At 38.9% G+C, this 12358-nt stretch overlaps 2 protein-coding genes across 5 annotated transcripts in view; both read right to left on the reverse strand.

Moving 5' to 3' along the window:
* Nucleotides 1-12358, reverse strand: part of Nbea (neurobeachin) — a 467863-nt gene that overhangs the window by 69399 nt on the left and 386106 nt on the right. For all 4 annotated transcript variants that reach the window (XM_050120186.1, XM_050120187.1, XM_050120185.1 and 1 more), the window contains one exon: nt 9130-9242. In XM_050120186.1, the coding sequence (XP_049976143.1) occupies nt 9130-9242 (113 nt within the window). The remainder of the gene's footprint in view (nt 1-9129; nt 9243-12358) is intronic.
* LOC126487443 (cytochrome c oxidase subunit 6B1-like) lies at nt 1492-1902 on the reverse strand. The gene has a single exon (XM_050120191.1). The coding sequence runs from the start codon at nt 1835-1837 to the stop codon at nt 1577-1579; it is 261 nt and encodes an 86-aa protein (XP_049976148.1). The 5' UTR covers nt 1838-1902; the 3' UTR covers nt 1492-1576.

A 12358-nucleotide genomic window follows, 5' to 3' on the forward strand; every position in this document is an offset into this window, starting at 1 on the left:
AAAGAAAGCCCATGAGCTGGAGAACTGTAGGGTAGAGGACAGTGTGAGAAGAGCTGAGAAGAGCCACAGGTTCTGAGGGAGCCTAGAGACCAGTCGGAACTTTGGTGTGCTAATAGGCTTTTGTCCCAGTTTCTTTTGGACCTGACACTCAGGTGTAGAAATAGCAAACTGCCTTAGTTCAATTTTATGTCTGGTTTTGGTTTCTTCATATATGGAATCCATACTTATTAACTAGGTTCAAGTTACTGTTTTCAATTGCATACTGTACAAATAAGTGTTTACACAGAAAATGAAAGTATTAAGTATATCACTCTTTACCCACAAATTTAATATCACTACTTAAGCATGAAGCTCCCCAAAAGCTTAATCTTAACAGGAGAAGTCAAAGACATTAGTGTTTCAATGGGACATATAATGTTACACAAGAGAGAAAAATTCATTTATAAATTGCTGTGAGCATTTTCTTTTAGTCCCAAAAGACTAATTTAAACAATACAATGATGCCAGCAGTTAGGGCTGATAGAATTTCCATAATAAGCTCTTATTTGTAAGGGTGCTTAGCCTGAATATTAAAGTTATTTGTAAAATATGTTCCTTTTATGTTAGCCCTTATTATGACTTAGCCAATATTAAACAACTTAATTACTCATTTTTTAAAGTTGTATTTCATGGGCACAAGAGAACTAATATTTTAAAGTTCCAAAACTATTGGCCTTTGTGTTTGTGACCCATGGGATGAAAGTATAAACCTTCCACTGAAATACTTCAAGGTTTCAACCCCATTCTGGGTTAAATTCTGCCAGTTACCTATAAAATCTTTTTTATACAGATGTATAAAAGGAAGTCTTGTTAAACATTTTGTAAAGTTCTCAGTATTTAAAACAGAGGGAACTTTTATGAGTGGTGAAAGGACATAGTGCTAGCAAGTAGAAAAAAAATGGAGATTACATAGTGAACTGATCTAGACTCAGCATAACTGTGTTCCTAACTCAGCGAGCCATCTGAAGGGTGCCTCTTTCCGTCTTGAATGTGCTGGCGGAACTCTCCGTTGCAGAACATCTGCCTATACAGAAGGATCAACTTTTACTGATACTGTTTGCACTCTAAGACCTCACAGAATACCATGGAAGAAGGAAATAGCCAGTCTTCTAATCCTTCCCAGCCTTTTTCCTCAACTACCCAAAAAAGATAAAATAAATATTTACATTTTCTATTTTGCTCAGGTTTCACTGAAGTCTCTCTATTGGAGTGTTTGCAGAATTGCGCTCTATATAAAACAGCTGTGCTGTATTATAGCCTGCAAACCTCTCCTTTACTGCTTAAAATACATTTCTGATTTGGAATTTTTTGTCCAATGAAGCTAGAAATAAATTTTCTGAAATAAAATGTAAATAATTTCACTTTTAGTTTCTAGTAGTCACGAAACAAACTTTTTTTTTTTAACTTTTCAGTGAAATTTTATTAAGTGCTGCATCATGATTCAGGGTCCCAGAGTAGGGACCATCATATACCCAGGTCCCCCCCTTCACTGCATGGGGAGAGGAGAGCGAACAGAGGAGAGGTGGGTGGAGCCAGGTCAGATCTTCCCAGGAAATGTGCCTTCTGCTCTGCAGTCATCCCAGGCTGAGACCCACGATACGGGGCAGAGGGACTTGTATACACGTCGGTACCACTCACACACGGAGACATCACCCCCCTTTGCGGTCACTGCCTTCTCGCAGCGGTGGAAGTCCAGATAGTTCTGCCAGCAGTTCCTGGTCTGGTTCTGGTTTGGGAAGCGGCTGTCAAAGGGGGCAGTTTTGTAGTTCTTGATTTTGGTCTTGATGTCTTCAGCCATGGTGCCAACTCCTAAAGACTGCCCTGGAGCAGCAGTAGTTCAATGTCGAAACAAACTTTTTAAAGTAAAACAAGCTTCTAGTTGTTTTGGAGGAGATTCAAATTCTGTTACTAGATGGCACCCTTTCTTACTTGAGCCAAGGGCATCAGATTCTCTCATACTCATGTCAACATATGTCTACCTCTGTATTGATAAAGTTGTAAGTCTGGCATCTTTTTAAAATTTAGGTGAGTTTTGTAGTGCAAATCCCATATGAATCTGACAGAAAATATAGTTTAAAATTATGGTGAAAACACACGATTATATTTACTGAGGTTGACACATTTAGTTGGCAATAGGAACTATTTTTATCAGCAGTGCCATTTAGATATAGCCATTGCTGTGGTTTCCACTTAGAGTTTAAAAACTTGATATTAGATCTACTGATACTTTATGCAGCAAATGAACAGTGACACATGACATAAAATCAGGCAGAGACTAAAAATATGATTTCTAGACCTGTAAAACCCTGTTGTTTTTAGAAGGGTTAGTATGCTTATATAGCTTACTAAAATGTTATTGACATCTCAAGAGAATGAACTGATCATATCTATCTAAATACATAACTGCTTCAAACACATAACAGAACACACTCTACTTAGGTGGTACTTGGATGTATTTGGGTGAGAATTCTTTTGATATATAACTGTGTTCCTTTTTCATTTTATTTATTTTTCTATTTTTGATTTCTGTTCCTTTATCATTGAACTATCAATATTTTCTACCTTAAAACCTCCCAAGTTATATCAAGTCATTTTTTTTGGAATAAGCATCTATATAAGGCAAGGAAAAATGACTAAAAAAATTTAAGTTAAAAAAAAACCTACTGGGTAAATATTGTAATGAAAACTAGAGTGTTGAGAGAAAACTCTGAATACAAAGCTTAACTGATTTAAACAATAAAAGTCAACTCACTTAAGAACAATCAGTTTCATCAAAGTAGATTATAATTTTTTTAAGACTTAAAAGGGCTTTTCAAGGAGAAACATGATGTCCACTACAATAACCTCAGCACTGTACATCACTAAGACCGGGAAACGAGCATGTCAGTGCTCACAGTACTGAAATTCTTTCTGTATCACTTAAAATGTTGCTATGGCCCCTACTTGTCACCCTGACTGTTAAGGACACTGTATATTTACATAAGATTGTGTTCTCAGTCATTCTCTAGAGTGATTTACATAAGTGTTTGGGGTCTGCTAGACATCCCTTTACCTAAGTTCACAAGAAGGAAATGGCTACCTGATGACCCCTCTGCCCACACCACTTTCATGCTGACTCTAAGATTAGAATCTCAGTGTGACTTTTTTTCATAACTGCCCATTTGCTTCCTTATCCACCAAAGAATCTCAGAAACAGATGGAACCAGCTAAGCACAGTGGTACACACCTATAAACCTAGCACATGAGAGGCAGAGGCAGGAGGTCAGACCCAAACAAGAAAGGAACAGAGGAAATGGAGGGAAGGGTAACATAAGGTATGTCCTTATGTTACAGATGAGGAAACTGAGATCTCGAATTTTGTGAGAAGCTCTCCAGTTTACAGATCCAATGCTGGGCTGTACTAGAAACAGCTTGAAGCTGAGTCAGTGTAAGGTTTCTAAGGAGAGCTTTTGGGTGTTTCAACACCCTTATCATATCGGGACTTCTGATACATCTAAGCCATCCTTTCATTGTAATAATCAGGGGGCTCAAAAATCTATGAGAAAAGGCCTCTCAAATTCTTATCTTTTCCATTTTTTTTATCTTAAACTACATGACATCATCATGAAAAACATCCTCGTGACAATGCAGGGCTCACTCCTACCAACCCCTCTGCCCTTCTGCCCTTTGCATCTGTTATCTGACTCATGCTTTTGGAAGGGGTTCAGATTCATTCTGGAAGCGTCACAGACAGTGCCTAGTAATAGTGAATTCTCAGCACCCAGTACAGTACCTGGCTTTTTTTTTCTTTTCCTTTTTTTTTTTCTGAGTAACAAACACTGAAAGAATAAAGACCTACTAGAATGACTATAGAAAATCATGTAAAGCTTCCATGTGGGGATTTTAAAGAAATGTTTAGTCATAAAACAAGGCAAACAAAGAGGAGACATTTAGAGGACATATCAAGGGCAGGTTCCTATAACTAAGCGCTCTGAGGAATCAGTGAGAAAGGGATGCACAGGTCTGTGCAATATTGAAGCATCTGAAAAAAGTGCACTCTGGAGAAAGGGCACTAATTCTCAATGCATGTGGATATGTGTAGGACCAACTCCTGCAAACTAGCAACAACAGTTCCTCTGTCCATTTCTCCTTCCTTTATGAACTATTCCTTCTTTGTAAGTAGTATGCCTGATGCAGGTGGGCTGAACCCTGACAACCCCAAACTTCAATCAAGTTTGTCAAAATCCTATGTGGCCACTTTGGAGCCAAAACCAAACCAAACCAACCAACCAACCAACCAACCAACAAACCAACCAACCAACCAACCAACCAACCAACCAACCAACCAACAAGCCATGATTAGAGTTGATTCAAAGGAACAGAGGTGCTAGTAGAAGAAAAGAAAGGCATCTCTGGTGGGGCTACAAAAGCCTCCTTGCTGCACTCCTGAAAGTTGGTCAGATCAAGTCCAGAGCAGGCTGCAGCAGAGGTGTGCTCAGAACAGGTTTTCCCAACACTGACTACTCTGGATTCCTTAGAAATGCTAGGTCTGCAAAAACTTTTATCTTTTAAATTGAAGCCAGTTTAACTTGACCTTGTATTACATGAAGCCAAAGTCATTACTATATTAATGTTAATATAGTTAAATTATTTTTATTTACTAGCCTATCAAAAATTATCAAGTTTCATGACTTACATATAATGCTTTTCCAAAACTCTGTATTTATTTAGTTATTGAAACTTTATCATTAGGCAGATTATATACTAGCTTAAGAAAACTTTCACTTTGGGTATTTTTATTTATGGTGGAAAAGAAAGATAAGAAAGACTAGGACGCTGCTCTAGGCCACTGGGCTTCTCAGTTTCCAGCTTCATCGCCTCCACTCCATGTGCACAGGCATCCAGCAACATTAGCACCTCAGCACATGCTTTTGCACTGCTGCATTTCAAAGCCCCAGGCATTATCGCTTCCTCTTTTTAAGTGGCATAATAATGTGGAAAATGCTAACTTCATCCTCATCTGCCAGTCAAACAACTCCTGTGTTAACAAAATAGTTTTCCACTTTGTGAAAGAGCGTGTTTGTGTATATGTGTGTGTTTACGCAAATGTGTTGTGTACACATGTGTGATGTCTTATATTTATGTCAGTATTACCAGGATTTGGTTCTGGAATGAAATGACTCATTTAACAGAAGACATAGTTGGGAAATGGAAAATCTCATTTGTACTTTAATGAGCAGATTACAATTTGTGTCAAAATCATGTAACCACTAGAACCTGGGAGTCAAATTCATGCAAGTACATATAAACAACCGAGGCACTAACATGTATCGTGTTGTAAGATAAATTTTATAACATGTTCACTTTTCCATAGCAGATATATATATATATTTTTTTTATAAACTTAAGGGAAAAATATATCCACCTGTCGGTGGTTGGCACTGATAATATTGGTCAATTACAGACCATTTGATTTGTCAAACAATAAATACAATCTATAATGAGTGAGACGAGCCTGTGTAGTCTAATAAAAAAAAGTTGTCTAAATAAAAATTCTTTCCTCTGCTCTTCAAAGGTGACAAGGAAAAAAATAAGACTATAAATAAAAAAATCATTCTAGATAAATATCCAATTCATGTTTTTATAAACACTTAGGGTTTATAATAAGTAAATAATAGGTAGATAATAAAACAATTTGTGGCATGAAAAATGTATTATTGAATGATATTCTTTTGACCTTACTAGAATTAAAAATGATTTAGTTGAATCAAATACTCTTTCACTAGACTTTTTAGTTAATCATATCTAACTCAGAGGGTGACTGGAAATCTGCACTGTATCCACCACTCTTTGCATGTCCCTCGTGCACAGGTGGGACATTAAATGCTGTCTTAGCTAGGGTTTCTGCAGCTGTGATAAAACACTATGATCAAGAACAACTTGAGGAAGAAAGGGTTTATTTCATCTTACAACTTTTAGTCTATTACTGAGGGAAGTTAGGGCAGGACTCCTAATCTTTGTTTTTAAAACAACTACTTTTCTTATTAAAATAATTCCAGTTAGTAACATTTAATAATCCCAGTTCTTTCTTGAGCTTTTGGGAAACAGATTTCCCACTGAAGCCTTCCTTTGCTGATCTATTACAGCTGTGAGAAGTCCATGGACTTGGTGGGGCCTCCTCATGCAGTAGTGCTGTTACCCACTGTGGTCTCTCCTCCCACGCACAGTGTACTTCTAATGTCACTTTCCCATTGGTGCACAGTAAGATATATCTTCATACATTAGAATCTTAGTATTAGTGGTTTTATAAAGGATAGTACTGGTTTCCTAGACCATCTGTATAGAAGCTTCTATTAGGAAATTCAGTGAACCATGGGAACAATGCAAGGGTGATTTATTAACATATCAAGAGGCTTTAATTTGCTAACATTTTCCCATCCTGTCAGTGTGACAGTGTGTAAATAACTGACTGCTAACGCATGGGTCTGGACTATGGGAGAACGGAAGGCAAAAGCTACCTCTCTTTTCCTACTCCAGAAGTCAACCAGCCCAGTACCAACAGCCAATTCCAGGCTTGCAAAAGGAGATAGTTCATGTTCCCTGATTAACGCAGGCTCTGCCTGTTTCCTCTGCTATTTATTTTCACACTTCATAAAACTGGGGAAGCCTATGTGAGTGACAGAAGGTAAAGCCCAGGCAAAGGAAGCACACAACTCAACAGCGTGAATGGAGTCACTTCAGAAGCACAGGCTGGCACCCCAGCTAGTCAGGAGGCCGAGGCAGAAGGAACCCAAATTCAAGTCCCGTCTGGCTGCAGAGAGTACAAGGTGGCATGAGTAACTTAGAAAAGCCCTGTGTTAAAATAAAATAGAAAAGGAGAGCTTAGGATGTGGTGAGTTGTAGGACACTGCCTATCAGACACAAGGCCCTCAAAGCAATATCATCACCACCCCCCCAAACCAGTGATCTCACCTTTCTACACAGGGAATTAAAATTCTGTTATCACTGGCAAACACTAGCACATCTCTCCTATAATCCACAGAACCAACACTGTATTTTCCTTGGCTGTATTAGTGTTTCAGGAAGGTGTGAGAACAACTGCCCTGGAGTATCTTAGCACACGCCCCAGTAGGTCTCATTCTCCTTCACCCTCACTACTGCTAGTCTCCTACTCTTGGGAACTAAGTTCTCATCTTTGTTCAGGAGATATCTCTCTCCAAGAGGCTCATCTGACTCATTCCCATTGGGCTAATCTGTCTGGTGCAAAGGCCTGTTTCTGTACACATATGAGCACATGTTAATATCTGCTGACAGAAGACTGGAGGAAAGGAAGAAATCTTGGTGTATATGTTTCTGTCGACTATGACATTATAGTTGAATTTCAGATCAAAACTGTTTTTTTTTTAAAGAAAAGGAATCTTAAATAACTCCAGTAGTAGTTAGCATATGAGGCATCCTAATTTGCTTTGTTGCTGTGATAGAACATTACCATCAAAAATCACCTGGAGAGGTTTTATTCTAGATCACAGATCATAATCCATCATCCAGAAAAGCCAGGGCAAGAATTCAAGGCAGGAGCCAGGAACTGAAGCAGAGCCATGGAGGAATACTGCTTACTGGCTTGCTCAGCCTACTTTCTTATGTAGCCAAGACAGGCCCATCTGCATAGGGGTGGCACCACACACAGTGGGCTGGGCCCTCCTACACCAATCAGAAATTAAGAAAATGTACCACAGACATTCCCACAGGCCAATCTGATGGAGGAAATTCCTCAGTGGAGGTTCTCTCTTTCCAGGAGACTCTAATTTGTATCAAGTTGACAAAATCTAACCAGTATATGAAGTTAGCTACAATGTGCCATGGTCCTTGAAATCTACACTATAAAATTTCATTTTTATACACACACATACAATATCTAATAAACTGTATCTATCAATGTTAAAAAGACATAGCTTATATCTTTTTAAAAATCACATTTACTTATTTGTATATGTGTGTATGTATGTGTGTTTGTATTGTATGTGTGCAGGCCCATGTGGAGTCAGAATCTGTTCTCTACTGGAGAATGAGGGCAGGTCAGCTTGATGGCAAGCACCTTTACCATTGGAGGCTGAGTCATGTCTCTGGCCCACACAGACAAAACTTTAAAGAGCAATTTTAACCTTTGCACTGAATAGGTTTTGCTTTAATGTCCACTGAGTAACCTTCTATCCTGGCAAACATATAAAGAAAGTATCCATCTCTACAGGATAACCAGTACAATAGGCTGACATCATCACGACCTGCAAGACATGTATGTGGCTTAGAGAGAGTAAAGCACGAGGTTTATGGCAATGGCTGAGAATTCCAACCAATATACACAGCATTAATTGTTTTAGGCCACACATATATACCGGCTAATCAGAACCCATCACAACGACCTGATTAGCACTGTTTCAGTATTCAGATGAAGAAACCGAGGCAAAGAGAAAGTGAATGACTTTGCCTAATGCCCTGTGCTGTAAATGTGGTCCTGGGATTTGAGTGATGTGCTAGGCACTACCAAGCATGCACGGCTTAAAGACAAATTCACAGAGGGTGTGACTCACAGTGTTCAACGGGAGCTCAGGTTGCAGAGTGGCTTTGGGCCATTTCTAATTCTTAGATGCACCTCAGTTTGGCATTCCATTTAGTGTTTCTCTTGAAAATTATGTTAACTTACCCGAAACCTGCTTTATATTCTTTACTCTCATCCTGAGTCCTTTTTGAGGGTCCCATTGTCTCCATCTAAACAGATGCTTGTTGATTTACCTTCCTTCTTACTGCTAAGCCCCTCTCATGGGCTACCTGCTACTGTGATCAGTACTGACTTTAGATTTCTGCCCATGACTAACCCTAAGCAACTTCCTCCTGAATCTGCTTTCTTCAACACCCATTGTTCCTATGATGGTGCAGATAAAGTCACTGATAGATGCAGAATTCCTGTGGTCTGAGTAGGGAAGAATTAGACACTGGTCCACAGAAGAGAGAATAACTTTCTCACAAATTCTCTGGGGATGTACACTCTAACATCAACCTTTCTGGAGAGGCTCCTGTACAGCAGAGATTTCTGTGCATTTATTTAACTGTTACCTTTGACAGATCCCTGAAGTTTCCTGGAAGAGTCAGGTCCAGTTCCTCTGATTCATAGTTTGTTAATACCCATGGAAACACAGGGTATTGGTTCAGATCATTGTATGTCCGTCCTAGTAGAGAAAAGAAAAAAGGGTGAAATGTGTATGCCCTAACTTCTTAAAAAGCAGTTTCTGTGTTTATCCTAAGGCAGTCATTGTATTTCAGGAGAAAAGACTTCTCTTATTGGTCAAGTCTCTGTTTAATCAGAAATGCTCTGATAACCATGTGTCCAAAGTGTCTTCTCTCAACAATTTCAACAAGAGCTTCACACAGGTGACACAACTGTCTGGTCCTCATACATGATCCCCTTCCCTTGGGATCAGCCTCCCTTATAAGCAGTTCTGGTAATGGAACTTAGTGCTATCCGCAGCATGTGAACAGAGGTGACTGTGTCACTTGTCAAGCCTGGTCCACTGAGACTTCCCACATGCAGAACCCTGCCGGCCAAGGGCCTTGAAAGTGTCATGGAGGGTGCCAGGCTGTTGAACTGCATGTTTGAAGCTTATTATCAGATGATATTCTGCAATAAGGAAGGTAAATGTAACAATGGCATTGTCAGTAAACACGCTACATTAAGCATTCATCAGGACTCAGTGGAGAGGATACGAATGAAGCTCAGTGGTGTAGAGCTTGCCTGGAATGAGAAGGCCAAGGTTCTCTTCAGACACTGAAAATCCATGGCAGGGAAGAGCTGTGATGGCAGGAGGAAGTAAGGAGACAGGTGCCAAGCACACTCCTTTCCCCATAACTTGATGGTTTTCTTTCTGTGCTATATTGTTGCACTTGGATGGGGAACTGTGGAACTGTTGGGCTTGTATTCTTAGTTTCAAGAGCGGTTCAATATCTTCAGTAGGTCCAGAGCATAGTGGGAATGTGGAATCTTCACGGGAACACACTGTCTACCTGTTTAGCTAGGCAAAAGATGCTATCTAAGTAATGATGTCCTAGCTGAGTGTGGTGGCACAGGCTTGTAATTCCAGTCATCTAAGAGAACTTTAGTAATATTTACATTACTATTGTCTCACAATATCATGTCAATTAAATAAATCCAATAAGCTTTTTTAAAAAAATGTATGGCACTAACCCATTTTTGGTAAAATTTTCTGCTTCAGTCGTGCCACATGGACAGTCAATATATATTTTTGACTCGAATTTGGCACAAGGAAGAACAAGAATGATGAAGTGGTATTTTAGAGGTTTTCATACCTAAGTTTCAATGAATTGGCATTCTTTATTTTACTGCACATCTTCATGACATGAGAAAAAAATAAGTGTATTAGGTCTCCCAAAGGGAAGTATTTCCAAAGTAATATCTGTTCATCTCTGGTCATCTAGTCTTCACTTGTTGGCTGTTTTCACTTTTCTCTTGAGCACAGCTCACACGTATCACATGTAACAAACACACTTGTGCTATCCTAGTAGGCTCTTGGCTTCTCTGGAGGTGGTAAGAGCCCACCATGTTACACATTCTGCTAACTATCCTCTGAGGATGTATCTCAGAAGATGCATATTAATATTGGGAAGGCTTGACACTAATCTACTCAAACAATAAAAGTGAAGCACAGTAAATGAGATCTCAGAAACACTGGATATGTTTCTTCATTAAAAAAAAATCTTTTTAATTAAACCATCCAATTTAATGTTTTTATATGGCACTTTAGTTTTGAAGGTAAAGTGATCTAGAGACAGCTGACAAGGAAATTATAACTGCAATTCCTTGGTGAAAATGTTAATGACAGCAAAATATCGTTTAATGAGATGGCGGCGGCACCTGGATTAGCACGCTGTAAGAACGCTGTTCCTGTGTCGTTGGCGTCTTCACACTTTACAGACATTTTGTCATCTCTAGGTCATTAGGAAAGAATTTTTAATGATTTTTCTAGAAGCAAGCAGTTCAAGTTACATCTAATTAGATGACAATAATAAGCCCAACACATGCAGTAGCTAAATATATACATAATTAACCAGGGAGCGCTTGTTCATCACAGAGCAAGAACCTGGAAAGTGCTAACCAGGAGAACACGGCTGGGCTTGGGAAGTTGGGCTGAAGTCATTAGCTGATCATATGAAAAACAACTCAAAAGCCTTAAAGAAAATAAAAACCTCTTAAGTCTAGAGAGATCGTTTACACAAAGCTATGTTAGCAATCCCTGTGCTGTTTTGGTTGTTTTTTGTTTTAATGCAAGAAAGTGAGCTCTGAAGGTCTTTTTCCTAGCGCTTTCTCAGCAGTGCAAAGTCAGGCTTAGGCTGTATCTCTCAGAACACAACGAGCAGAAATCAGGTAAACTCTAGTAGCCAGAAGCCAAAACTGTATTTCTAGTTGAACTCTAAGTAACATTAAATTATTTCACCTAATCTATTATAATTTGACATTTTTGAAAATATCTCAAGTATTTAAGAATAATTAAATATTTTATGCCATAGTTTTAAGCTGGACTCTGATTCATTTTGAAAGCTGAGCCTTCAAGGAATTATTTAATTAAATAAAGTTAGGCATGGAGATACATATTTGTAATCCTGGCACTTGGAGGATGTGGCAGGACGGTCAGGCCAGCCTAGGATACACAGAGACACAGTCCTAATAATACCTAGGGAGGCAAGAAAGGTCCTGCGAGAACCTGCGTGTGCTGTAGGTTCCCAGGGGCATATCCCACGAGGCAAGAGCTGACAAAGCTACCAAGATGTCAGCTTTGACACAGCTACTTAGGTGCTACTTAATTCTTAATTAATACTTATACATTCTTAGTGAATATTTATTAAATTTGTAAATAGGACAAAGACTGAACACATTATTGGGCTTTAGGAATTATCATTATTCTCATTTTTGTGGTTGTTGTTTTCTCAAGACAGGGTTTCTCTGTAGCTTTGGAGCCTGTCCTGGAACTTGATCTGTAGACCAGGCTGGCCTCGAACTCACAGAGATCTGCTTGTCTCTGCCTCCAGAGTGCTGGAATTAAATTTCCTGCCTAGCTAGAAAATTTCTTTGAAAAGTTTTCAATTTTTTTTTTGAAAATTTGAACATTTGGCAACCTCTTTAGTATATATGCAACTGTATGTATCTGTGTGTGCCTTCAGGATGTTTATCATGAGAGGACTGAAAAGTCCACTAAAACAGTTGCCGATGTTCCTAGTCTCATTGTTTTCAGGCATCTAGAAATGAGAAAGAAAAGCCAGCTAAGTCAAACAG

This window comes from Alexandromys fortis, unplaced genomic scaffold, assembly GCF_014885135.2.
Source record: "Alexandromys fortis isolate MF-2015 unplaced genomic scaffold, M_Fortis_MF-2015_v1.1 scaffold_172, whole genome shotgun sequence".
NCBI lineage: Eukaryota > Metazoa > Chordata > Mammalia > Rodentia > Cricetidae > Alexandromys > Alexandromys fortis.